This window comes from Oncorhynchus gorbuscha, linkage group LG04 (assembly GCF_021184085.1).
Source record: "Oncorhynchus gorbuscha isolate QuinsamMale2020 ecotype Even-year linkage group LG04, OgorEven_v1.0, whole genome shotgun sequence".
Classification (NCBI taxonomy): domain Eukaryota; kingdom Metazoa; phylum Chordata; class Actinopteri; order Salmoniformes; family Salmonidae; genus Oncorhynchus; species Oncorhynchus gorbuscha.
This window is the reverse complement of record NC_060176.1, coordinates 34,782,028-34,805,833: the sequence shown is the minus strand read 5'-3', so window position 1 is coordinate 34,805,833 and position 23,806 is coordinate 34,782,028. Positions and strand designations below refer to the sequence as shown.

Genomic DNA, 23,806 nt, shown 5'->3' with positions numbered 1-23,806 from the left:
GCCACATACTGTTTGTAGTGATCAACACTTTTATTCAAGTGGATGAGGCGGTTTAGGGAGTGGCATTATTGCTATTGCTATAAAGCAATAGCAAAAATGTAGGCTATTTTTTGGCATAATCAATATATCTTTCATTTACTTCAACTAAATTATTAGGTTTATCACATTTTTTGTAATCCTTGATGCTTTTTAATGTATTATGTCCAGATGTGTGGTTGTAATTGTGTTTTTTAATTGACTAATAAATGTAATTAATATCACAATAAATGTAAGGTATTTATAGAAACAACAAAAACAGCTTGCAGCCTCTGGCTGGCTGTGGTTAGCTGGAAAGTGGCAGGCTGAATTTGAGATTAGAGAAATTCCTTGCTATTGTCTTTCAAAATTTCTCATGGCTAGATTGCTTGCCTAGGGCTTATGGCTGTCCTCTGAGTGCAGGCTAAACATCATAGGTTCAAAAGCGGCCAGCCAAGGGCTTATAGCGGTCCTATGAGTAAGGGCTTCTCGCCAGAGATGCAGATCACACCTTGAACTGCAAACTCCGCTCGCCCCTGCTGGCGGAAAGAATGTATAGCCTTGGGCGTATGTATAGAGGAAAATAGCAAGAGGGAGGACATTTTTTTGCATACTGGGATGCTGTAGTTGATCGAATGGTTCCCAAGTGATGTCAAAGTCCATTGTTTCAGAACGACAAACGTCCGTAATGTTCAAAGGTACTATGCAAACTGTTGGTTTAAAATTCATATTGTTTATTTTTTGGGGATCAAGTGTTAGCAAATAGAACAAAAAATAATATTATGGTGCCTGCAGAATGGTTTCCTTCTCCACCATCCCCTGTTTCATATACACCCTTTAAAGGTTCTAGGTAGAACCCTTTGCCTAATAAAGAAGCCTTGTATTACAAAAAGGGTTCTTCAGATGAAAACGGGTCTTGGTAGAAACCTATTCCACTGAAAAGAACCCTTTTGGAACCCTTTTTAATAAGACTGTATGGGGGTTATGCCACCAGGTGTCAGTCAAGGACCACTTGGGGGAACCTGTGGCATTGGTACCAGTGAAGTTGGTGAATTCCTTCATCAAAAACAAACTTGGTGTAGACGAAAAACTTCAGTGTCCTACACTGACAGTGGATAACAGTAAGAGGACCAAGGACGATGGGATTGCTCTTTTTATTTGCAACCTTCATTCTGAAGCTGAGAGTGCAAGATTTATTGTAAGTACCAATGTGGATTGAGTCTCATTAAATGTTTGATTAAGTTAAGGCAGCTTGACATACACTACCATTCAAAAGTTTGGGGTCACTTAGAAATGTCCTTGTTTTTGAAAGAAAAACAAATTTTTGTCCATTAAAATAACATCAAATTGATCAGAAGTACAGTGTAGATATTGCTAATGTTGTAAATGACTATTGTAGCTGGAAACGGCAGATTTTTATTGGAATCTACATGGGCGTACAGAGGCCCGTTATCAGAAACAATCACTCCTGTGTTCCAATGGCACATTGTTTTAGCTAATCCAAGTTTCTCATTTTAAAAGGCTAATTGATCATTAGAAAACCCTTTTGCAATTATGTTAGCACAGCTGAAAACTGTTGTGCTGATTTAAAGAAGCAATAAAACAGGCCTTATTTAGACTAGTTGATCATCTGGAACATCAGCATTTGTGGGTTAGATTACAGGCTCAAAATGGCCAGAAACAAAGAACTTTCTTTTGAAACTCGTCAGTCTATTCTTGTTTTGTGAAATTGAGGCTATTCCATGCCAGAAACTGTCAAGAAACTGAAGATCTCGTACAATGCTGTGTACTACTCCCTTCACAGAGCAACGTAAACTGTCTCTAACCAGAATAGAAAGAAGAGTGGGAGGTCCTTGTGCACAACTGAGCAAGAGGACAAGTACATTAGAGTGTCTAGTTTGAGAAACAGACACCTCACAAGTCCTCAAATGGCAGCTTCATTAAATAGTACCCGCAAAAAAACAGTCTCAACGTCAACAGTGAAGAGGCAAGTCCGGGATGCTGGCCTTCTAGCCAGGGTTGCAAATAAAAAAGCATATCTCAGACTGGCCAAAAAAATAAAAGATTAAGATGGGCAAAAGAACACAGCTACTGGAGTCGCATCTTCACTGTTGACATTGAGACTGGTGTTTTGTGCGTGCTATTTAATGTGAAGACTTGTGAGGTGTCTGTTTCTCAAACTAGACACAATGTACTTGTCCTCTTTCTGAGTTGTGCACTGGGGCCTCCCACTCCTCTTTCTATTCTGGTTAGAGCAAGTTTGCGCTGTTCTGTGAAGGGAGTAGTACACAGCGATGTACAAGATCTTCAGTATCTTGGCAATTTCTCGCATAGAATAGCCTTAATTTCTTAGAACAAGAATAGACGGACGAGTTTCAGAAGAAAGTTCTTTGTTTCTGGCCATTTTGAGACTGTAATCAAATCCACAAATGCTGATGCTCCAGATACTCAACTAGTCTAAAGGCCAGTATTATTGCTTCTTTAATCAGAACAACAGTTTTCAGCTGTGCTAACATAATTGCAAAAGGGTTTTCTAATGATCAATGAGCCTTTAAAATTATAAACTTGTGCCATTGGAACACAGGAGTGATGGTTGCTGATAATGGGCCTCTGTACGCCTATATAGATATTCCATTAAAAAAACAGCCGTTTCCAACTACAATAGTCATTTACAACATTGATAATGTCTACACTCTTTTTCTGATCAATTTGATGTTATTTTAATGGACAAAAAATGAGCTTTACTTTAAAAAAACAAAAAAACAATGACATTTCTAAGTGACCCCAAACTTTTGAACTGTAGTGTACATCTATTTATATATATATTTCTGGAGGTATTTTGACACTGTTTAGACAGGGAGGTGGGATAAACAGATTTAAAGGTTGGAGCTGGGATTGAATCCCAGTCTCCAGTGGGGAGAGGGAGTTTAAATGTGTCTAAGCCAGGCATGTTATCGTTAGACCACAGGCTCTGCACATGCCACACATCTATTGCTTGCTCTCTTTTCTGATGTTTTTGTGAGGCTTGGGATAGAATGTATGTAATGCTGTAATGTTGTTTCAGTTCAAGACTGCTGATGAAAGGTTACCCTTCGGTAGTCAAGCGGAATATACACTTGAAGCCAAGGCATACTCGTCCCCCAACGAACGCTACTTGTACATTGATTTGCCGTCCGATTACTCCGGCCTTCAAGTTGGACAACATGTCAGCATTCAAATCTACTTCCATGCTCGCAGCTACCTCCGAATTGAGACTTTCAGCTACCAGGTAAGTGATGTTATTTTTCTAGTCATACTGTGCCTATAATAAGTATTCACTCCTCTTGGGCTTTTTCACATTTTGTTTTGTTACCAAGTGGAATTTTAAATGATTTAATTGGGATTTGTTGTCACTGATCTACACATAATACCCCATTAGGTCAAAGTAAAAAATAAAATGATTTCCGTAAAAAAAAGGTAATATAACAAAACAAAAAAATTATTTAAAATGTTATGTAATTCTAACAATTTACCTCTTCCTGACCTACCTATCTGACTTCTATGCCAGATCATCTCGAGGGGTAAGATAGTGAAGTTTGCTTCTGAAAAGCGTCTCCAAGGTACAGGTTCCCAAGCCATTAGTTTCACAGTGACCTCAGACATGGTGCCATCAATACGCCTGCTAGTCTACTACATACTGTATGGGGAGAAGACACCTGAGCTGGTTGCCGACTCAGTGTGGATAGATGTCAAGGACAAATGTGTCAATGCACTTAAGGTACTGTAGCTCCGCCTCCACCAAAACCCATTCAAAACTCTTAATTCCTGATCGTGTTGTCACATTTAACTGTGAATAAGCTAAGAATGCACAGAATATTTGTCATTTCACAATGAGCATACCCCATCTTTATTCACCAGAACATTTTCTGTTTGTTTATCTCTTAGACAGAGCTCTCATTTCGTAAGAAGGACTACAAGCCTAAGGATGAACTGATATTTGAAGTGAAAACTGGGCAGGATTCCCTGGTGGCCTTATCTGCTATTGACACTGCTGTCTACTCACTTAGAGCCCCACTCCAGGACCCAGTGACAAGAGTGAGACCATTCAAGATTCAGAAAACACACAACAGCCATGCTTAACTTGTTAGAAAAGGAAACATTATTGTCCATTACATTTTAAAAAAAGTACATCTGTGTTTGGCACTCAGAGTTAAAAGATGCATTCAGCATTACACACAGTGTACATTTTACAGGTTATTCCAGCAAACTCTTATTGAGCATGGTTAGTGCTGAGAGGATGAATGGCATTTTCTCTGGTGAATGGAACCTTAATAATGGGGATTTATTGATCAAATTAATATTCTGCCGACTACGCCAAATGTAATACTGAAGACTTGAACTGGGCACATTTCATAGAAAGCAAAAAGCCGGCATGTAGAAGGTGAGGTGACAATCATTGTTATTTCTTTCTTTAGGTGCTCCGACACATTGAGCAAAGTGACCAAGGGTGTGGAGGAGGAGGTGGCAAAGATAATGCTGATGTCTTCCGTCTCACCGGACTCACTTTTATAACCAATGCAAATGCTCAGGCTTCCCAATCTGAAGGTAATGTACAGTATCTGTCAAAGTCTGCATCCGAAATGGCACCCTATTCCCTTTGGTCTAAAGTAGTGCACTATAAAGGGAATAGGGTGCCATTTCAGACACAGATAAAGTCGCGGAGGACTGGAGAACATGTAAGCGTCATTGAGAATAAGCCTCCTTACACACACTTTTATCCATGTATGTTCTCTCCATCAGATGACACATGCACTGCTTCTGTGAGACCAAAGCGTGCCCTCTCTTATGACCAACAGAAAGAGAAAGGCAAGTAAATAGTGAGCTAACTCCCCATCACAACAAATGTTATTTTTATTCTAAATGTTACTATGAAAAAGCTGTACTTTGTTTAGATAAATCAGGGCCCTAACTGTGTCTCTGTCCCACAGCCAAACAATATGGCAGGGACTTTTTCTGCTGCTGGCAGGGATTGCATCAAATCCCAACCCTGGATACCTGTGCTCACCGTGCCAATAGACTTAAGGTTAAACTACCCAGTGATGTGAAGAAGTGTCGTGCGGTGTTCACTGAGTGCTGTGAATACAGCCTACAGCTTCTCCAAACCAGTAGTGATCATGTCTTGGCACGTGTTGGTGAGTGCATATTTTGGATGGCAATCACAGCCCCTATGATTATGTTGACACAAAACTTCTTCTTGTTAATGTGATATTCCTTGAATCCCAGTAATCTATCCTTTCCCCCAAAGTGTGCACTTGTTTACTTCCTTTCATGGATTGGTATAAGAAATATGATGCAAATGCTTTTAAATATGTGTGAAGGTGGCATAAGTGCACACTTTATGAGAAATTATAGATTTTTGGCACACACTGGTTGACTCAATGTTGTTTCAATGTAATTTGTGAACTTATTGTGACTTGGAATCAACATAGAAAATACATTGGATTTGAAAAAAGTAATTAACCAAAACTGTTTTCATCTCATTTCAACCAGCGTTGTAGATATAGAAATTAGGTTCAAACTTAAACTTTAATACATTGACTTAACCTGACTAACAGGTTGTTACATCAACCTAATTTCAACATAATCATCAGAACTACACACAGTATCAGTCAAAAGTTTGGACACACCTACTCATTCAAGGGTTTTTCTTTATTTTTACCTTTTTCTACATTGTATAATAATAGTGACGACATCAAACCCATGAAATAACACATATGGAATCATGTAATAACCCAAAAAGTGTTAAACAAATCAAAATATATTTTATATTTTAGATTCTTCCAAGTATATCTTAGATTCTTTCACAGGTGTGCCTTGTTAAAAGTTAATTTATTTGTGGAATTTCTTTCCTTCTTAATGCATTTGAGCCAATCAGTTGTGTTGTGACAAGGTAGGGGTGGTATACAGCCCTATTTGGTAAAATACCAATTCCATATTATGGCAAGAACAACTCAAATAAGTAAAGAGAAACACCAGTCCATCATTACTTTAAGACATGAAGGTCAGTCAATGTGGAAAATTTCAAGAACTTTGAGCGTTTCTTCAAGTGCAATCGCAAAAACCATCAAGCGCTATGATGAAAATGGCTCACGTGAGGAAAGGAAGACCCACAGTTACCGCTGCTGCAGAGGATAAGTTCATTCGAGTTAACTGCACCTCAGATTGCAGCCCAAATAAATGCTTCGCCGAGTTCAAGTTACAGACAGATCACATCAACTGTTCAGAGGAGACTGTGTGAATCAGGCCTTCATGGTTGAATTGCTGCAAATAAACCACAACTAAAGGTCACCAAGAAACGGTCTTGGGCCAAGAAACACGAGCAATGAACATTAGACCGGTGGAAATCTGTCCTTTGTCCTGATGAGTCCAAATTTGAGATTTTGGTTCCAACCGCCGTGTCTTTGTGAGACGCAGAGTAGGTGAACGGATGATCTCTGCGTGTGTGGTTCTCACCATGAAGCTTGGAGGAGGAGGTGTGATGGTGTGGGGGTGCTTTGCTGGTGACACTGTCAGGGATTTATTTAGAATTCAAGGCACACTTAACCAGCATGGCTACCATAGCATTCTACAGTGATACGCCATTCCATATGGGTTGCGCTTAGTGGACTATCATTTGTTTTTCAACAGGACAATGACCAAAAAACACACCTCCAGGCTGTGTGAGGGCTATTTGACCAAAGAGAGTGATGGAGTGCTGCATCAGATGACCTGGCCTCCACAATCACCCAACCTCAACCCAAGTGAGATGGTTTGGGATGAGTTGGACCGCAGAGTGAAGGAAAAGCAGCCTACAAGTGCTCAGGATATGTGGGAACTGCTTCAAGACTGTTGGAAAAGCATTCTTCATGAAGCTGGTTGAGAGAATGCCAAGTGGGTGCAAAGCTGTCATCAAGGCAAAGGGTGGCTACTTTGAATAATCTCAAATATTAAATATATTTATATATATTAGTTTAACACTTATTTGGTTACTACATGATTCCATATGTGTCATTTCATAGTTTTGACGTCTTCACCATTATTCTACAATGTAGAAAATAGTAAAAATAAAGAAAAACCCTTGAATGAGTAGGTGTGTCCAAACCTTTGACTGGTAATGTATGTGACCCACCACCTGTGTTTGGTCCTATTTAGCAACATTTTTATTTTTTTATTTTTTACATTGGATCAAAGTAGAGACTCTGAGCTAGAAAATGGTATAGCATACACTGCAGTTGAGGAACAATGAAAAAGTAATTATGCTTTGAAAGTTGATAAACTTTTAACCCCATTTTTGAGAAAATGGCCTGTGAATATTTTGATAGACCTACTGGAGAGCTCCTCCTTTTCTTCACCCATTCAGCATCGTTCACAACCAACGATTTCAAGACTAAAAGTGTTTAAAGTAGTAACAAAATAAACTTTATCTAGTTCTTGGCGTATGTATTGTTCACCTAATAAAAAAAAATCACAATTGGTTAGAGCCTAAGTATGCATTTCACTGTAAGGTCTACACCTGTAGTATTCGGCGCACGTGACAAATAAACTTTGATTTGATATATCCTAATCTGACTTTGGTGCATGTCTTGTTGTTCTTCACATTAACGTCTCTGGTAATCACACTAAATCAAATAAAATCTATGTTTATTTGTCACATGCACAGGATACAGAAGGTGTAAACAGTACAGTTAAATGGTTACTTGCATAGTGGAGTATTTTGTTTTGAAATTTAGCTAGCTAGCTGAACAATTATCCATAATCCCGTGAAAAACAAACTCTGACTGGGAAAAAATCGATTTGAACTGTCATCCAACTCGGAATTCCAACTCGGGAACTCTGGCTTCTTTCTAGAGCTCCTACACAGATCATTAGCTAGCAAGCCAGCCAGCTAACATTAGCTAGTTAGCTTACAGTACACTTTAATTTGCAATGAAAACAACTTTCTGACAAAATTTGAAATGTATAATATCTGAAAATGTAGCTGGGCACTTTACCCCTCCCTATACATGGATGAATGCTTCTCCCTCTGTCATGGATGCCAAGGTTTCACTTAGTTTGAAGATGTAATCAATAGACAGGTCTTTTATACAACAGCCTCCTTTCTATATTCTCTTTTTGGACTCTGTATTTGGCAATCATCTCTCTGCTTCCACTGGGCATTCCACTGATTTCAAAATCCGGTCAACTCCGTGACAACAATATAATTTCTTCCACACCATTGTCATCAGTAGACTACAATGTCTGGTTCAATTAAAATGTTTTTACCTAATCAGGGATTTCCTCATTGTCTGATTCATTTTCAGTAAGAAAGAGTCAGCATGGCACAATCAACCTCCAGAAAGTAGTCCATCACAACATTTTCCCACTGAGCTTTGTCGATAGCGCTATTAACTTCAGGGCAGCAATGTTGAGAGCAGTAGCAAAACTTTTTCAGTTGTTCATAACATCTTTTTAAAAAATGCTGAGGTAGACCAGATTATCATTTACATTTACATTTAAGACATTTAGCAGACGCTCTTATCCAGAGCGACTTACAAATTGGTGCATTCACCTTATGACATCCAGTGGAACAGTCACTTTACAATAGTGCATCTAAAACTTAAGGGGGGGTGAGAGGGATTACTTATCCTATCCTAGGTATTCCTTAAAGAGGTGGGGTTTCAGGTGTCTCCGGAAGGTGGTGATTGACTCCGCTGTCCTGGCGTCGTGAGGGAGTTTGTTCCACCATTGGGGGGCCAGGGCAGCGAACAGTTTTGACTGGGCTGAGCGGGAGCTGTACTTCCTCAGTGGTAGGGAGGCGAGCAGGCCAGAGGTGGATGAACGCAGTGCCATTGTTTGGGTGTAGGGCCTGATCAGAGCCTGGAGGTACTGAGGTGCCGTTCCCCTCACAGCTCCGTAGGCAAGCACCATGGTCTTGTAGCGGATGCGAGCTTCAACTGGAAGCCAGTGGAGAGAACGGAGGAGCGGGGTGACGTGAGAGAACTTGGGAAGGTTGAACACCAGACGGGCTGCGGCGTTCTGGATGAGTTGAAGGGGTTTAATGGCACAGGCAGGGAGCCCAGCCAACAGCGAGTTGCAGTAATCCAGACGGGAGATGACAAGTGCCTGGATTAGGACCTGCGCCGCTTCCTGTGTGAGGCAGGGTCGTACTCTGCGGATGTTGTAGAGCATGAACCTACAGGAACGGGCCACCGCCTTGATGTTGGTTGAGAACGACAGGGTGTTGTCCAGGATCACGCCAAGGTTCTTGGCGCTCTGGGAGGAGGACACAATGGAGTTGTCAACCGTGATGGCGAGATCATGGAACGGGCAGTCCTTCCCCGGGAGGAAGAGCAGCTCCGTCTTGCCGAGGTTCAGCTTGAGGTGGTGATCCGTCATCCACACTGATATGTCTGCCAGACATGCAGAGATGCGATTCGCCACCTGGTCATCAGAAGGGGGAAAGGAGAAGATTAATTGTGTGTCGTCTGCATAGCAATGATAAGAGAGACCATGTGAGGTTATGACAGAGCCAAGTGACTTGGTGTATAGCGAGAATAGGAGAGGGCCAAGAACAGAGCCCTGGGGGACACCAGTGGTGAGAGCGCGTGGTGAGGAGACAGATTCTCGCCACGCCACCTGGTAGGAGCGACCTGTCAGGTAGGATGCAATCCAAGCGTGGGCCGCGCCGGAGATGCCCAACTCGGAGAGGGTGGAGAGGAGGATCTGATGGTTCACAGTATCGAAGGCAGCCGATAGATCTAGAAGGATGAGAGCAGAGGAGAGAGAGTTAGCTTTAGCAGTGCGGAGCGCCTCCGTGATACAGAGGAGAGCAGTCTCAGTTGAATGACTAGTCTTGAAACCTGACTGATTTGGATCAAGAAGGTCATTCAGAGAGAGATAACGGGAGAGCTGGCCAAGGACGGCACGTTCAAGAGTTTTGGAGAGAAAAGAAAGAAGGGATACTGGTCTGTAATTGTTGACATCGGAGGGATCGAGTGTAGGTTTTTTCAGAAGGGGTGCAACTCTCGCTCTCTTGAAGACGGAAGGGACGTAGCCAGCGGTCAGGGATGAGTTGATGAGCGAGGTGAGGTAAGGGAGAAGGTCTCCGGAAATGGTCTGGAGAAGAGAGGAGGGGATAGGGTCAAGCGGGCAGGTTGTTGGGCGGCCGGCCGTCACAAGACGCGAGATTTCATCTGGAGAGAGAGGGAGAAAGAGGTCAGAGCACAGGGTAGGGCAGTGTGAGCAGAACCAGCGGTGTCGTTTGACTTAGCAAACGAGGATCGGATGTCGTCGACCTTCTTTTCAAAATGGTTGACGAAGTCATCTGCAGAGAGGGAGGAGGGGGGAGGGGGAGGAGGATTCAGGAGGGAGGAGAAGGTGGCAAAGAGCTTCCTAGGGTTAGAGGCAGATGCTTGGAATTTAGCGTGGTAGAAAGTGGCTTTAGCAGCAGAGACAGAGGAGGAAAATGTAGAGAGGAGGGAGTGAAAGGATGCCAGGTCCGCAGGGAGGCGAGTTTTCCTCCATTTCCGCTCGGCTGCCCGGAGCCCTGTTCTGTGAGCTCGCAATGAGTCATCGAGCCACGGAGCGGGAGGGGAGGACCGAGCCGGCCTGGAGGATAGGGGACATAGAGAGTCAAGGGATGCAGAGAGGGAGGAGAGGAGGGTTGAGGAGGCAGAATCAGGAGATAGGTGGGAGAAGGTTTGAGCGGAGGGAAGAGATGATAGGATGGAAGAGGAGAGAGTAGCGGGGGAGAGAGAGCGAAGGTTGGGACGGCGCGATACCATCCGAGTAGGGGCAGTGTGGGAGGTGTTGGATGAGAGCGAGAGGGAAAAGGATACAAGGCAGTGGTCGGAGACTTGGAGGGGAGTTGCAATGAGGTTAGTGGAAGAACAGCATCTAGTAAAGATGAGGTCGAGCGTATTGCCTGCCTTGTGAGTAGGGGGGAAGGTGAGAGGGTGAGGTCAAAAGAGGAGAGGAGTGGAAAGAAGGAGGCAGAGAGGAAAGAGTCAAAGGTAGACGTGGGGAGGTTAAAGTCGCCCAGAACTGTGAGAGGTGAGCCGTCCTCAGGAAAGGAGCTTATCAAGGCATCAAGCTCATTGATGAACTCTCCGAGGGAACCTGGAGGGCGATAAATGATAAGGATGTTAAGCTTGAAAGGGCTAGTAACTGTGACAGCATGGAATTCAAAGGAGGCGATAGACAGATGGGTAAGGGGGAAAGAGAGAATGACCACTTGGGAGAGATGAGGATCCCGGTGCCACCACCCCGCTGACCAGACGCTCTCGGGGTGTGCGAGAACACGTGGGCGGACGAAGAGAGAGCAGTAGGACACACACTTAGCAGTTCACGTTACAGACAGAAGCATTCTCCAAACTCATCTCTCGGCATGTCCAGCCAATCCATTATCTCAGCCAATCATGGCTAGTGGGAAGGTTCCTGTATTTTTCCCTGGCTAAACCAATTATTTACAGATGCATACAAATTAAGGCATACGTAAATTCATATGTTCCAGAGGGCATTTCTGCCCAAAAATGTATTTCGATAAAAATACAAATAAACATTCAAATGCCTCTCCTGGAAAGTACTGATGTGCGACATACACATAGTTTCTTGAAATGGGGCACACATTTGATTTTCCCTTGTTTCAATGTTGATAATAAAATTGTATTCTTTTATCAATGTCATTGTTTCAATGTCAAGCTATCAACCTTGAAATAAAATCTGAAGCCACAGTCCAACGATTTCTGCCTGGACATTGACTTCTACTGCTGTATGAGAGGTAATGCACATCTGTGAGAACAAGTCCACCATCCAGATGCCTACCTCTATGTACTCTGCTTAACTTTGGAAGCAAACTGTGTACAATTCAGCTGAGCTATCATGTCAACACATTTTGACATTGATCAGCTTCCATACTAATTTGCGTAGACTACATAAATAACATTGAACAGTAACTCCTCAAAAATTTCTTGTACAAGCTGTATGTGAAAGTAAATTCGGAGTGTTTCCATGTCACAATACATTGACAAATTACGTTGCAACAACATTGAATCAACCAGTGTGTGCCCAGTGGGTAGTCCCTGTTGTGATCCTGTGGATTTTTTTGTGGTCCTGTTCTGGTTCACAATGGTCCTGGATAGCAGGGAGCTCCATTGTATCATCAGCAAAAGTAATGATGGTGTTGGAGTCATGCAGTCGCAGGTGAACAAGGAGTACAGGAGGGGACTTAGTAGGCACCCCTGAGGGTCCCTGTGTTGAGGGTCAGCATAGTTGTGTTTTAACTGACAATCCCTGCCTTTTCTATGCAGAGATGGCTATTCTCTTTGACCTGATGCCCACTCAGATACGCAGCTACTTCCCAGAGAGCTGGCTATGGGAAGTACAACCAGTCAGGTGAGAAAAACAAAGGTTCTTGGCATAGCATAAAAAATATAAACAAACTATAAATTAAATATATCTTCTTACCTGGAAGAGATATTAAATATGGAACATTAAGGTTGACAATTAATGCAAAGTAAGTTACGTGAGACAATAATGAAAGACAGATTTAACAATTGTATTCTCTATGTTAATTGAAAGTACCGTTATCTAACAGTATCTAAAAGGGGAGTGTGCTAGCCCAGTGGCCCTTGTGTCTTGGTTGACCTGAGGCCAAGAAAGTGTGTTACTGTTGTCATCAACTAGGTCAGGGCAGATTACCTTGAACAGAAATCTCCCAGACTCTCTGACCACTTGGGAGATAAAAGCTGTTGGCGTGTTCAAGAAGGAGGGTAAGTTGGTGAACAAATACTGACGTCTAGCACCACCTACAGGAGAAATTAGGTACATTTACCACAATCATTCAACACACCAAGCAATCTTATTTTTTCATCCATATAATAGCAACTATCTTTGCTGGAGTCCTTAGCCACTGTTCTACACAGTCAGTTGTACCCCTTTCACACATTGTGCCAACCCGAACCGTACCATGCAGGCTCTAGTATTTTCTCTACACATTGTCCTTTCCAGCACAGTTCCAGCAACTATGGTAGTTGTCATAGCCGAGGGAAGTAGGGTTGATGTGGGTCATTCAGCATTCCCTGATAAATCACAATATATATATATTTTTAAATTGGTCCCTAGGCCTTTATCATTCCTGTAGCACTCCTGTATGAGCTACATGGCTCCCCGCTGCCATTTTAGTTGTGTAGCCAGGCCAGCAAAGCTTGGCTCAAAACAGAAGAGTGAATCAACCCTTAGTCACCCCGGTTTTGTTGTTAATGTTTTTCTTATTCTTCCCAGGGAGCTCAGGGATCTGTGTGGCGGACCCCATCAAGGTCTCAGTTACTCAGGCAGTGAGTGTAGATGTGCCCCTGCCCTATTCCATGGTGCGTGGAGAGCAGATCGAGCTGCGAGGCTCCGTCTATAACCAGGCAGAATACAATATTAAGGTGAAGCCAGTAAATGAGGTTCTATTGAAATGCATTGAAAATAATAAAAACATTATTCATGTCATTAGGATTGAAAACATTTATCATATAATGCATATTTTGATGAATTTATGATGTGCTTGAAGTGGAATGAAATAAGGGCCAGTATTACTGTTTTTTGTGAAGACAATATTCTGTAGGATGTGCCGGTACTCAAGCAGTCAAAAATCAAGTTACTGGTATTCAGTACCGGTGTATACCTGCCCATTTTAAGTACTGATTTACTTGCATCTTATTGCTTCCATTCTTCTTTCTGTCTGTATCATCCGTGGCTAGTATTGTGTAACTCTGACCGCTGGGGCAGGGGTGTGCCTGTTCCAAGGAAAACCAACGAAAGATGACGGCATAAAGACTACCAACTGTGACAAGACCACTCTGTTGGAAAGCGGCTCAGTTGGTCTTGTCACCTTCACTCTCATGGCCTTGGAAGTGGGGAGTCACACTCTCACATTCACCTTACGCACTGACAAGCCAAGGTTCAACGACCAAATTGTGAAGACGATCCGTGTAGTGGTAAGCTTATAGGCGACTAGTTCAACTGCTGCTACTTCTGCACTTAACTGTACTAGAATGAGCGTCATCCGCACCATTATACAGTTGTGAACCCTCTGGTATTATTGAGGATATGACAAAACAAAAGGGCGGGATGATGATGCAAAATGGAACTGACACAAAATGCATCATCATCACACTTTTAGATTTTTACTAAGTGCTCTATCTTGAAAACTGATGACATGCAAAACATTTTTTGACTGCAATCGAGAGAAAAAAACGATAATATGTTTTTTCAGTAAAATATCTCTTTAACATCTTTGCAACTACCTAATGAATATTGTGATTACATACACAGAACGTTCAGTATATTATGTACAGTATATGACAGTATGATGTTTTAAAAGCTGTGTATTATCTGTCTTTTCATCAGCCTGAAGGCATCAGGACTGAGGAACTCAGCGGAGGAAAACTGGACCCACAGGGTCTTTATGGTATGGGCTCAATGCTAGTTCACATTAGTGCTGGGACACAACATTGTCAGTCTGTGTATTGGACCTGAGTTGTGCATCGTTCTGGTGTGTGGTGTAGGAAAATAACCCTACCACAATATATCCTGCTTCACCAAAAATACTTTTCCTGTCAACAGAAGCCAACAAAGGCATATGTATAAGCTGTAGGAATTCTACTTACCAGACGTAAAGTGAAATGTATCCCTCGCTATCAAATCAACAACTGAATCCAACTTTTGTCCGAACCTCCATATGGTAGATTTTGTGGTAGGAAGTTTCACGTGAAGTGCCTGGTGTAATGTCAGCCCACTGTTTAACTCAGCAGGAATATGATGTGGTTCGGACAAAAGTTGGACACAATTCACTTTAGTCTGTAAGTAGAGTTTCTAGAGATTATACATATACCTTTGTAGACAGGATTTTTTGGGGTGGTTAAACCGGCTATATTGTGGTTGGCTTATTTTCCATTGCCACCCACCAGAAAGATGCACAACTCAGGGAGTTCAACTAATACACAGACTCCCGATGTTGTGTCCTAAAGCTACTGCAGATATACAGTACATTAACTATAATATCTTTCTTAGTATACTCTCCAAACCTCTGTGTCATGGTTCTGCCTGCTTAATTTCTATCTCTATCACAGGTGGCTAGTGGCACCTTAATTGGGGAGGACAGGTTCATAGTATTGGCTGGAACGGAATAAATGTAATGGTATGGAACACTTCACACACATGGTTTCCATGTGTTTGAGTCCATTCCATTTACTCCATTCCAGCCATTATTATGAGCCGTCCTCCCCCACCAGCCTCCTATGGATCATCACTTCTAAACAATAAATATTCTGTAATGCTGGGCTGTCTTTTCTTGGAAAAACAAAACAAATTGATGAACAAAGCATTCCATTGGATGCACATGCTCCACACATAGACATTCGACTTGTTAGCCATTGTTGATATCATTTCTCCCAACTGCTGATGTATGTTCTGTGTTGTGTGTATCAGGCACCGCCAGCAGGAAGATAGAACTCAGTAATACCATTCCTTCACAACTGGTGCCTAAGACCTCTGTGGAACGTCTCCTTACTATTAATGGTATTTTATTCTATTCTATTGTAATGATATGGTATGCTATAGAGGTTGCACTGTGATATCTATTTGTTTCCTCAAATGTGGCAGAACTTCAACAGCAGAAATTATACAAATGTGTATAATTTCTGAAACTCTACAATATCAAGTTATTGATCATGTCTTTAAGTTCATATCAATAAGTTGTGCCGTAAGATTTGTGAATTGCACCCAGTTGCTCTTTTTTTAGCCTAAAATAATTGTAGAAATCGTAATCTCATAGCCTAACCTTACCTCATTATCGTAATCTTTGTTATTGTGTCTAATTGTTATCACTCCTTCCTTTTCCTCCCTCTCCATCTTGCATTTAAATGAGCCTGTATCCTCCTCACCACATCTTTTAGGTGAGATTTTGGGAGAGGTGCTGGCTATCTTGAACAACCCTGATGGCCTGCGCCAGCTTGTCAACCTACCCAGTGGCTCCGCTGAGGGCGAGATCATGAGAGTTCTCCCCATCTACTTTGTCTATCACTACCTGGAGACCACGGGCCGTTGGGACATCATGGGCCTAGAGGAACACAACAGTCCCCTGGAGCTTAAGAGGAAGATCAGAGAGGGTGGGAGATTCACTCTTTTTTTTACACTTATTGTTTCTCTAAAATACAAATGTGAACACAACATTACATTATTATCCTGTTCTACAGGAACATGTTGTTTAGAATCCCTTGCTCCTTTGTTTGCTAAGTCCTCCTTGCAAAAAAGTTTCCTAACTTCAACATTTGGTAAAACAAAGTTTAAATAAAATTGTAATCTTTTTGTTTCATGAGCTTTGAATTGGTGTTGCTCAATTGTGTTTTTTTGTTGTTGTTCTGTGTCGTTAAGGCATCACAAGCATCCTATCTTTTAAGAGGCCTCGTGAATTTAGTTACAGCATGTGGAAAGACAAGGAGGCTAGTACATGGTGAGTCTGCTGCTTGGTATAGGGTTGAACAGACAGAGCCTGGTCCCATACTGTGTGCTGTAGCCAACTTCCCTATCATTGTCATGCCACAGGCAGCCAGCCCAATTCGGATAGTTTTTTTACTAATTGGTCTTTTAACCAGATCCGCTCTGAAAAATATCTAATGTGATTGGTCAAAGTCCAATTAGTGGGAAACATTTAAGAATTGGACTGCCTGTGTAAATGTAGCCGAACAATGATGTTGTCATCTTTCTGTTGTTCCTTCTTGATGCCAGTCAGCATGTATACAGTACATACAGTATGGGTCAGCAACTAGGCTAGAAGAAACTAACGCTGTCTCATGCACCTCACCTTGTTGTGTTGTTGTGGCCAACTCTCCTGTAGGTTAACAGCTCTTGTGGTGAAGACTTTGGGACAGGTGGACAAATACGTCAAAGTAGACAGTGACATGTTGCTTAACTCCCTCTTCTGGCTGATCTACAAGGCTCAAAATGATGATGGTTCCTTCCGTGAATTCTCCTTCTGTCCTAGAGTACAGGGTGCAAGTGTAGATTCCGTGGATCAATCAGTATTCTTTACATCCTTCGTCATGATTGGGATCAAGACTGCCATGGCGGTGGAAAATTGTGGCTTGCTGGTGAGGCTATAGCAAATGTGGAAGTAGGCTATCAAATATAGGCTCTAATATTTCCAGTACCATGTGGTAACCTAGACTTGTGTGATTATCCTCAGGAGATTAGTTTGGCTCTGAAACGTGCTGCTGGCTACATCTCTGATCATGCTCCCCGGGTGAAAAGCCTGTATGCGAAAGCTGTGGCTGCCTATGCTCTCACACTGAACGACAGGGACAGCATGCAATCCGTGATCCTGTATGATGGCCTTGAGAAGCAAGCCAGGGAAAAAGGTACGAAGTGGTGTGGAATCTGAGGCGAAAGTTACTTGGATACAATTTAGAATTCAATGTAGAACATACTGTAGCTCCAAATTATCAGTATAATCTTGTGATGTCTGTACTCTTGTGTCTTCTTGTGAAGGAAACCCAGTTGAATATCGTTACTGGCATGAGATAGATGCCCGTCTGAACCCGCTAAAGCCTGACAAGGCATCGGCCCAGGCCGTGGAGACCACCTCCTACGTCCTACTCACAGGCTTGATCAAAGCCAAACACAACTACGCCCTGCCCATCATCAACTGGCTGACCCAGGACCAGCGCTATGGAGGGGGCTTTCACTCAACTCAGGTTCCATAGCAATACTAACACTGGTATCAGATAGTATTTACTTTCATATTCTTTCAGCATTGGATTGAGCCTGCCTGAACGAAATGCAAAATGGGCATGGTTTGCACTATTCCATTGGTTACAGTACGCCAGACCGGCTCAAACAAGTGCAGTTAAAGTATTTGAAAGAAAACAAAATAGGCCTACTATTTGAACCCAGGTCTCAATATACATAACAAGTATTTTTTCATTTGTCATTTAGGACATTTTGTACATAGTCCCCCCATTTTAGGGGACCAACACTGTTGGGGCTAATTAACTTATATGTTTATTAAAGTTGTCCAAAGTTTAGTATTTGTCCCATATTCTTAGCACGCAATGATTACATCAAGCTTGTGAGTCTTTAAACTTGTTAGATGCATTTGCTGTTTGTTTTGTTTGTGTTTCAGATTATTATGTTCCCAATAGAAATGAATGGTAAATAATGTATTGTGTCATTTTGGGAGTCACTTTTATTGTAAATAAGAATATAATATGTTTCTAACATGAATGTGGATGGTACCATGATTACAGATAATTCTGACTGAATCGGGAATAATGATGGAGAAAGTTAGAGGCATAAGTATCATACCCCCACAAAAATGCTAACTTCCCCTGTTTCTGTAATGGTGAGAGGTTAGCATGTCTTGGGTGTATACCATTTGTGCGTCTGTAACTTCTCACTCATCATTACAAGTTTGTAGAGTCAGAAGCTTGATGTAATCATTGAGTGATAGGAATATGGGACCAAATACTAAACTTTTGACTACTTTAAAAAACATATAAGTTAATTAGTCCCTACTTTAGTCAAATCCAAAGTGCTGGAGCACAGAGCCAAAACAAAAAAAGGTGTCACTGTCCCAATACTTTCGGAGCTCACTGTATATAATATTTCATGGATAATCAATGAATTATATGGAAAATAATGCATGAAGTGGAAGGTGTGTGCCACTTACCTTCCACCGCAGGGAACGCTTAGAGCCTCCAAGTTGATTATCCTGCTTATACTAAGGCTATTATTTGCTGCTAGAAATGTTTTCATTTGCTGATAGAAATGTGTTCAACATCCACTGAAGTAGCTAGCAAGTTTACTAGACAGCAACAGTAGTTGCCTTGGTAACCAAGCAAACAGACTTGCTAGCTTAGCGAGCCAAACCATCAGTCTTCCTATTATGAAAATCGACATAGAACATGTAAGAATAAACTTCATAGCCATTGAATTATACTGTACATTATAGGAAAATAATGCACTCTCTAGCCAATCAAAAATGAGTATTCATCAATGTTGGCATTGTTGAATAGTTGCCCTGATTGGCTTAAAGGGCATTCTAGATTGTGCATTATTTCCCTATAATGCACAGTATAATTCAATGGCTATGAATTTCATTCTTACATGTTCTATGTATGAGCTGCTTTTGAAAGTTTAATTGAAAACTTTATTGGCATTACAGGGACGTAGTGCTGCCGTAGCACGGGGTTGGTAAAAATATTTATAGAAAATGTATTCTGATAAATTCTAAATAAGAATTCCATGAAAATTGATAGAATGACTAAATAAATATGTAGGCTATAGCTATAACGGTTTTCTACTATCTCCTCCTCTGACGAAGAGGTGTAGCAAGGATCGGACCAAAATGCAGCGTGATGATGATTCATGATATTTTAATGAAGGAAAAAACTATACATGAAGAAACAACAAAATAATGAAATGTGAAAAACCAAAACAGCCCTATCTGGTGCAAACACAAAGACAGGAACAATCACCCACAAAACACTCAAAGAATATGGCTGCCTAAATATGGTTCCCAATCAGAGACAACGATAAACACCTGCCTCTAATTGAGAACCACTCCAGACAGCCATAGACTTTGCTAGATACCCCCACTAAGCCACACACCCAATACCTAACAAAACCCCAAGACAAAACACACCACAATAAACCCATGTCACACCCCGGCCTGACCAAATAAATAAAGACAAACACAATATACTTCGACCAGGACGTGACAATAGCAGCCTATAGGTAGGTCCAATGCCTTTAGAAAGTATTAATACCCCTCGACTTATTTCACATTTTATTGTGTTACAGCCTGCATTCAAATTTCTGAATTCTCATCATCTACACAAAATACCCCATAATGAAAAAGTGAAATCATATTTTTAGATTTTTTTCGGATGTATTCAATTAAATACAGAAATATTTAATTGACATAAGTATTCACACTCCTGAGTCAGTACATTTTAGAATCAACTTTGCAATTACAGCTGTGAGTCTTTCTGGGTAAGTCTCTTAAGAGCTTTGCACACATGAATTGTACAGTAGTTGCACCTTATTCTTTTCAAAATTCTTCAAGCTCTGTCCAATTTTCAAGTCTTGCCATAGATTTTCAAGCAGATTTTAAGTCAAAATTGTAACTCGACCACGCAGGAAATTTCACCGTCTTCTTGGTAAGCAACTCCAGTTTAGATTTGGCCTTGTGTTTTAGGGTTATTGTCCTGCTGAAACGTGAATTCATCTCTCATTGTCTGGTGGAAAGCAGACTGAACCAGGCTTTTCTCTACGCATTGCTCCATTCTTTTGACTTTTTATCCTGAATAACTCTCCAGTCCTTAGCAATTACATTTACATTACATTTACATTTAAGTCATTTAGCAGACGCTCTTATCCAGAGCGACTTACAAATTGGTGCATTCACCTTATGACATCCAGTGGAACAACCACTTTACAATAGTGCATCTAAATATTTTAAGGGGGGGGGGTGAGAAGGATTACTTTATCCTATCCTAGGTATTCCTTAAAGAGGTGGGGTTTCAGGTGTCTCCGGAAGGTGGTGATTGACTCCGCTGTCCTGGCGTCGTGAGGGAGTTTGTTCCACCATTGGGGAGCCAGAGCAGCGAACAGTTTTGACTGAGCTGAGCGGGAACTGTACTTCCTCAGTGGTAGGGAGGCGAGCAGGCCAGAGGTGGATGAACGCAGTGCCCTTATTTGGGTGTAGGGCCTGATCAGAGCCTGGAGGTACTGAGGTGCCGTTCCCCTCACAGCTCCGTAGGCAAGCACCATGGTCTTGTAGCGGATGCGAGCTTCAACTGGAAGCCAGTGGAGAGAATTACAAGCAGGGCCGGCCTGCTCATTAGTGAAATCAAATCAAATCAAATTTGATTGGTCACATACATTACCGTTCAAAAGTTTAGAGTCACATAGAAATGTCCTTGTTTTTGAAAGAAAAAATAGCATCAACTTGATCAGAAATAGAGTTTAGACATTGTTAATGTTGTAAATGACTATAGTAGCTGGAAACGGCAGAAGTTTTATGGAATATCTACATAGGCGTACAGAGGCCCATTATCAGCAACCATCACTCCTGTGTTCTAATGGCACTTTGTGTTAGCTAATCCAAGTTTATAATTTTAAAAGGCTAATTGAAGAAAATACTTTTGCAATTATGTTAGCACAGCTGAAAACGGTTGTTCTGATTAAAGAAGTGCCTTAGACCACTGCGCCACCCAGGGGGCCCCATAAATCTATTCTTGTTCTGAGAAATGAAGGCTATTCCATGCGAGAAATTGCCAAGAAACTGACGATCCCGTACAACGCTGTGTACTACTCCCTTCACAGAACAATGCAAACTGGCCCTAATCAGAATAGGAAGAGGAGTGGGAAGCCCCAGTGCACAACTGAGCAAGAGGACAAGTACATTAGAGTGTCTAGTTTGTGAAGCAGACGCCTCACAAGTCCTCAACTGGCAGCTTCATTAAATAGTACCTGCAAAACACCAGTCTCAACTTTAATAGTGAAGAGGCGACTCCGGGATGCTGGCTTTCTAGAATGAGTTGCAAAGAAAAAGCCATATCTCAGACTGCCAAATAAAAAGAAAAAGATGGACAAAAGAACACAGACACTGGACAGAAGAACTTTACCTAGAAGGCCAGCATCCCGGAGTCGCCTCTTCACTGTTGACAATGAGAAGGTGTTTAAGCTTTTCACCTTCTCCACGTTGATGTGGATGGGGCCGTGCTCCCTCTGCCTTCTCCTGAAGTCCACGATCAACTCCATTGTTTTGTTGACATTGAAGGACAGGTTATTTTCCTGGCACCACATCAGGGCCATCACCTCCAGGCCTACCACTGTTGTGTCGTCTGCAAACTTAATGATTGAGTTGGAGGCGTGCGTGGCCTCGAGTACAGGAGGGGGCTGAGCATGAACCTAGATTACAGGAGGGGGCTGAGCATGCACCCTTGTGGGGCCCCTGTGTTGAGGATCATCGTAGTGTAGGTGTTGTTTCCTGCCTTCACCACCTGGGGGCGGCACGTCAGGAAGTCCAGGACCAAGTCACACAGGGCGGGGTTCAGACCCAGGGCCCCGAGCTTAATAATGAGCTTGCAGGGTACTATGGTGTTAATGGCTGAGCTTCTCCTGTGGATTAGGCGGCCGTGTATGGTGGCAGATTGAGGAAAAGACGTATCGCTGCGGCGCTCCACCAACATTCCGTCTAAGAAATGATCTAACATAAATCATGTAGCAGATGGTAGAAAGAGTATGCAGCCTTTTCTGTAGCCTACAGGCTGGAAATAAAATGTATGAACATGCAATGAAATGGAAACGTTTTTTCGATCAAATAGCCTAATCTGGCCCAATCAAAAAAAATGCACTGACATGTTAACAAACAACATATCTTAAAAACAGGACAGGTCAAAGTAAAATGGACAATATTGAATGTTAATCAGGTGCTGTCCAGGAGTTTCATCCCTTTCTCTACATTGTCATGATCAGTGGTTTCAAGTTTATATCCTTCAATTTTTCACGAGCTGATCATAGCGAAAATGAAAAACTTCTGTATTTCCCGCAGTGTAAACACATTGCAAATCGGCCAAGGATAACTCCGCCTGATAAAGTTGGGTAGCTGATATCAGACCTTAAATAGTCAAATTGATTAGTCACAGGAATCAGGACTAATAAAGCCAATGCAACAACCTGTTTTACAAACGGTGGGCCTACCACATGGATGGGCATTCATAAAATTCAATTTCGGGCAGACATGGTAGGCTACACCCCAGTAAGCACGGACGAACGCCGACGTCTTTTGGATATCTTTCTTTAGTCCTGTCTTGACCGGACGTCTTTTGTTTGGTGTTTTACAAACGGTAGGTCTACCACATAGATGGGCATTCCTAAAATGTCATTTCAGGCGACACTGTAGGCCAGGGATGTGCAACTCCAGTCCTCTGGGGCCTGATCGGTGTCACACTTGTGACCCAGCCCAAATTAACACATCTGACACCAATAATTAACCAATCATGATCTTCAGTTTAGAATGCAATTACTTTCATCAGGTGTATTGACTAGGGATGGGGAAAAAGTATGAGACCTCTCCAGCCCCTGAGGACTGGAGTTGCCCATCCCTGCTGTAGGCTACACCTCAGTAAGCAAGGACCAACACTGACGCCTTTTGGATGTTTTTTTTTGGTGCAGTCCGGACCAGCCTTGATTTCCACATCCACAGATGTTGTTTTTTGGTCTGGTCCGGACCAAATCTTAACCAATCAGATTTTGTCCGGTCTGGACTAGCCTTGATTTGGCCCAAACATAGACGTCTATTAGTTACATATTTTCACGTCATTCAGAACCAAGGGCCTCCCGAGTGGTTCAGCGGTCTAAGGCACTACATCACAGTGCTTGAGTTGTCAGTACTGACCGGGTTCGATCCCAGGCTGTGTTGTAGCCAGCCGCGACCGGGAGACCCATGAGGTGGTGCACAATTGGCCCATTATCGTCCAGGTTAGGGGAGAGTTTGTTCGACTGGGGATGACCTTGTCCCATCTTGCTTTAGTGACTCCTTGTGGTGGGCCAGTGCATGCACTCAGACTTCGGTCGCCAGTTGTACGGTGTTTCACATTGGTGCGGCTGGCTTCCGGGTTAAGCGAACAGTGTTTCAAGAAGCAGGGTCGTGTTTTGGAGGACGATGGTCTCGACCTTCCCCTCTCCCGAGTCCATACGGGAATAACAGCGATGGGACAAGACTGACTACCAATTACGAAAT

At 42.3% G+C, this 23,806-nt stretch overlaps 1 protein-coding gene across 1 annotated transcript in view; it reads left to right on the top strand.

Moving 5' to 3' along the window:
- The window catches only part of c5 (complement component 5), a 72,709-nt gene that overhangs the window by 26,726 nt on the left and 22,177 nt on the right, over nt 1–23,806 (top strand). Inside the window, exons 11-28 of the mRNA XM_046346598.1 lie at nt 1,010–1,213; nt 3,080–3,283; nt 3,563–3,772; nt 3,940–4,089; nt 4,470–4,599; nt 4,795–4,860; nt 4,983–5,186; nt 12,321–12,405; nt 12,697–12,782; nt 13,294–13,442; nt 13,758–13,994; nt 14,407–14,467; nt 15,487–15,576; nt 15,954–16,166; nt 16,432–16,510; nt 16,895–17,147; nt 17,243–17,414; nt 17,545–17,750. Coding sequence (XP_046202554.1) covers nt 1,010–1,213; nt 3,080–3,283; nt 3,563–3,772; nt 3,940–4,089; nt 4,470–4,599; nt 4,795–4,860; nt 4,983–5,186; nt 12,321–12,405; nt 12,697–12,782; nt 13,294–13,442; nt 13,758–13,994; nt 14,407–14,467; nt 15,487–15,576; nt 15,954–16,166; nt 16,432–16,510; nt 16,895–17,147; nt 17,243–17,414; nt 17,545–17,750 — 2,799 coding nt within the window. The remainder of the gene's footprint in view (nt 1–1,009; nt 1,214–3,079; nt 3,284–3,562; nt 3,773–3,939; nt 4,090–4,469; nt 4,600–4,794; nt 4,861–4,982; nt 5,187–12,320; nt 12,406–12,696; nt 12,783–13,293; nt 13,443–13,757; nt 13,995–14,406; nt 14,468–15,486; nt 15,577–15,953; nt 16,167–16,431; nt 16,511–16,894; nt 17,148–17,242; nt 17,415–17,544; nt 17,751–23,806) is intronic.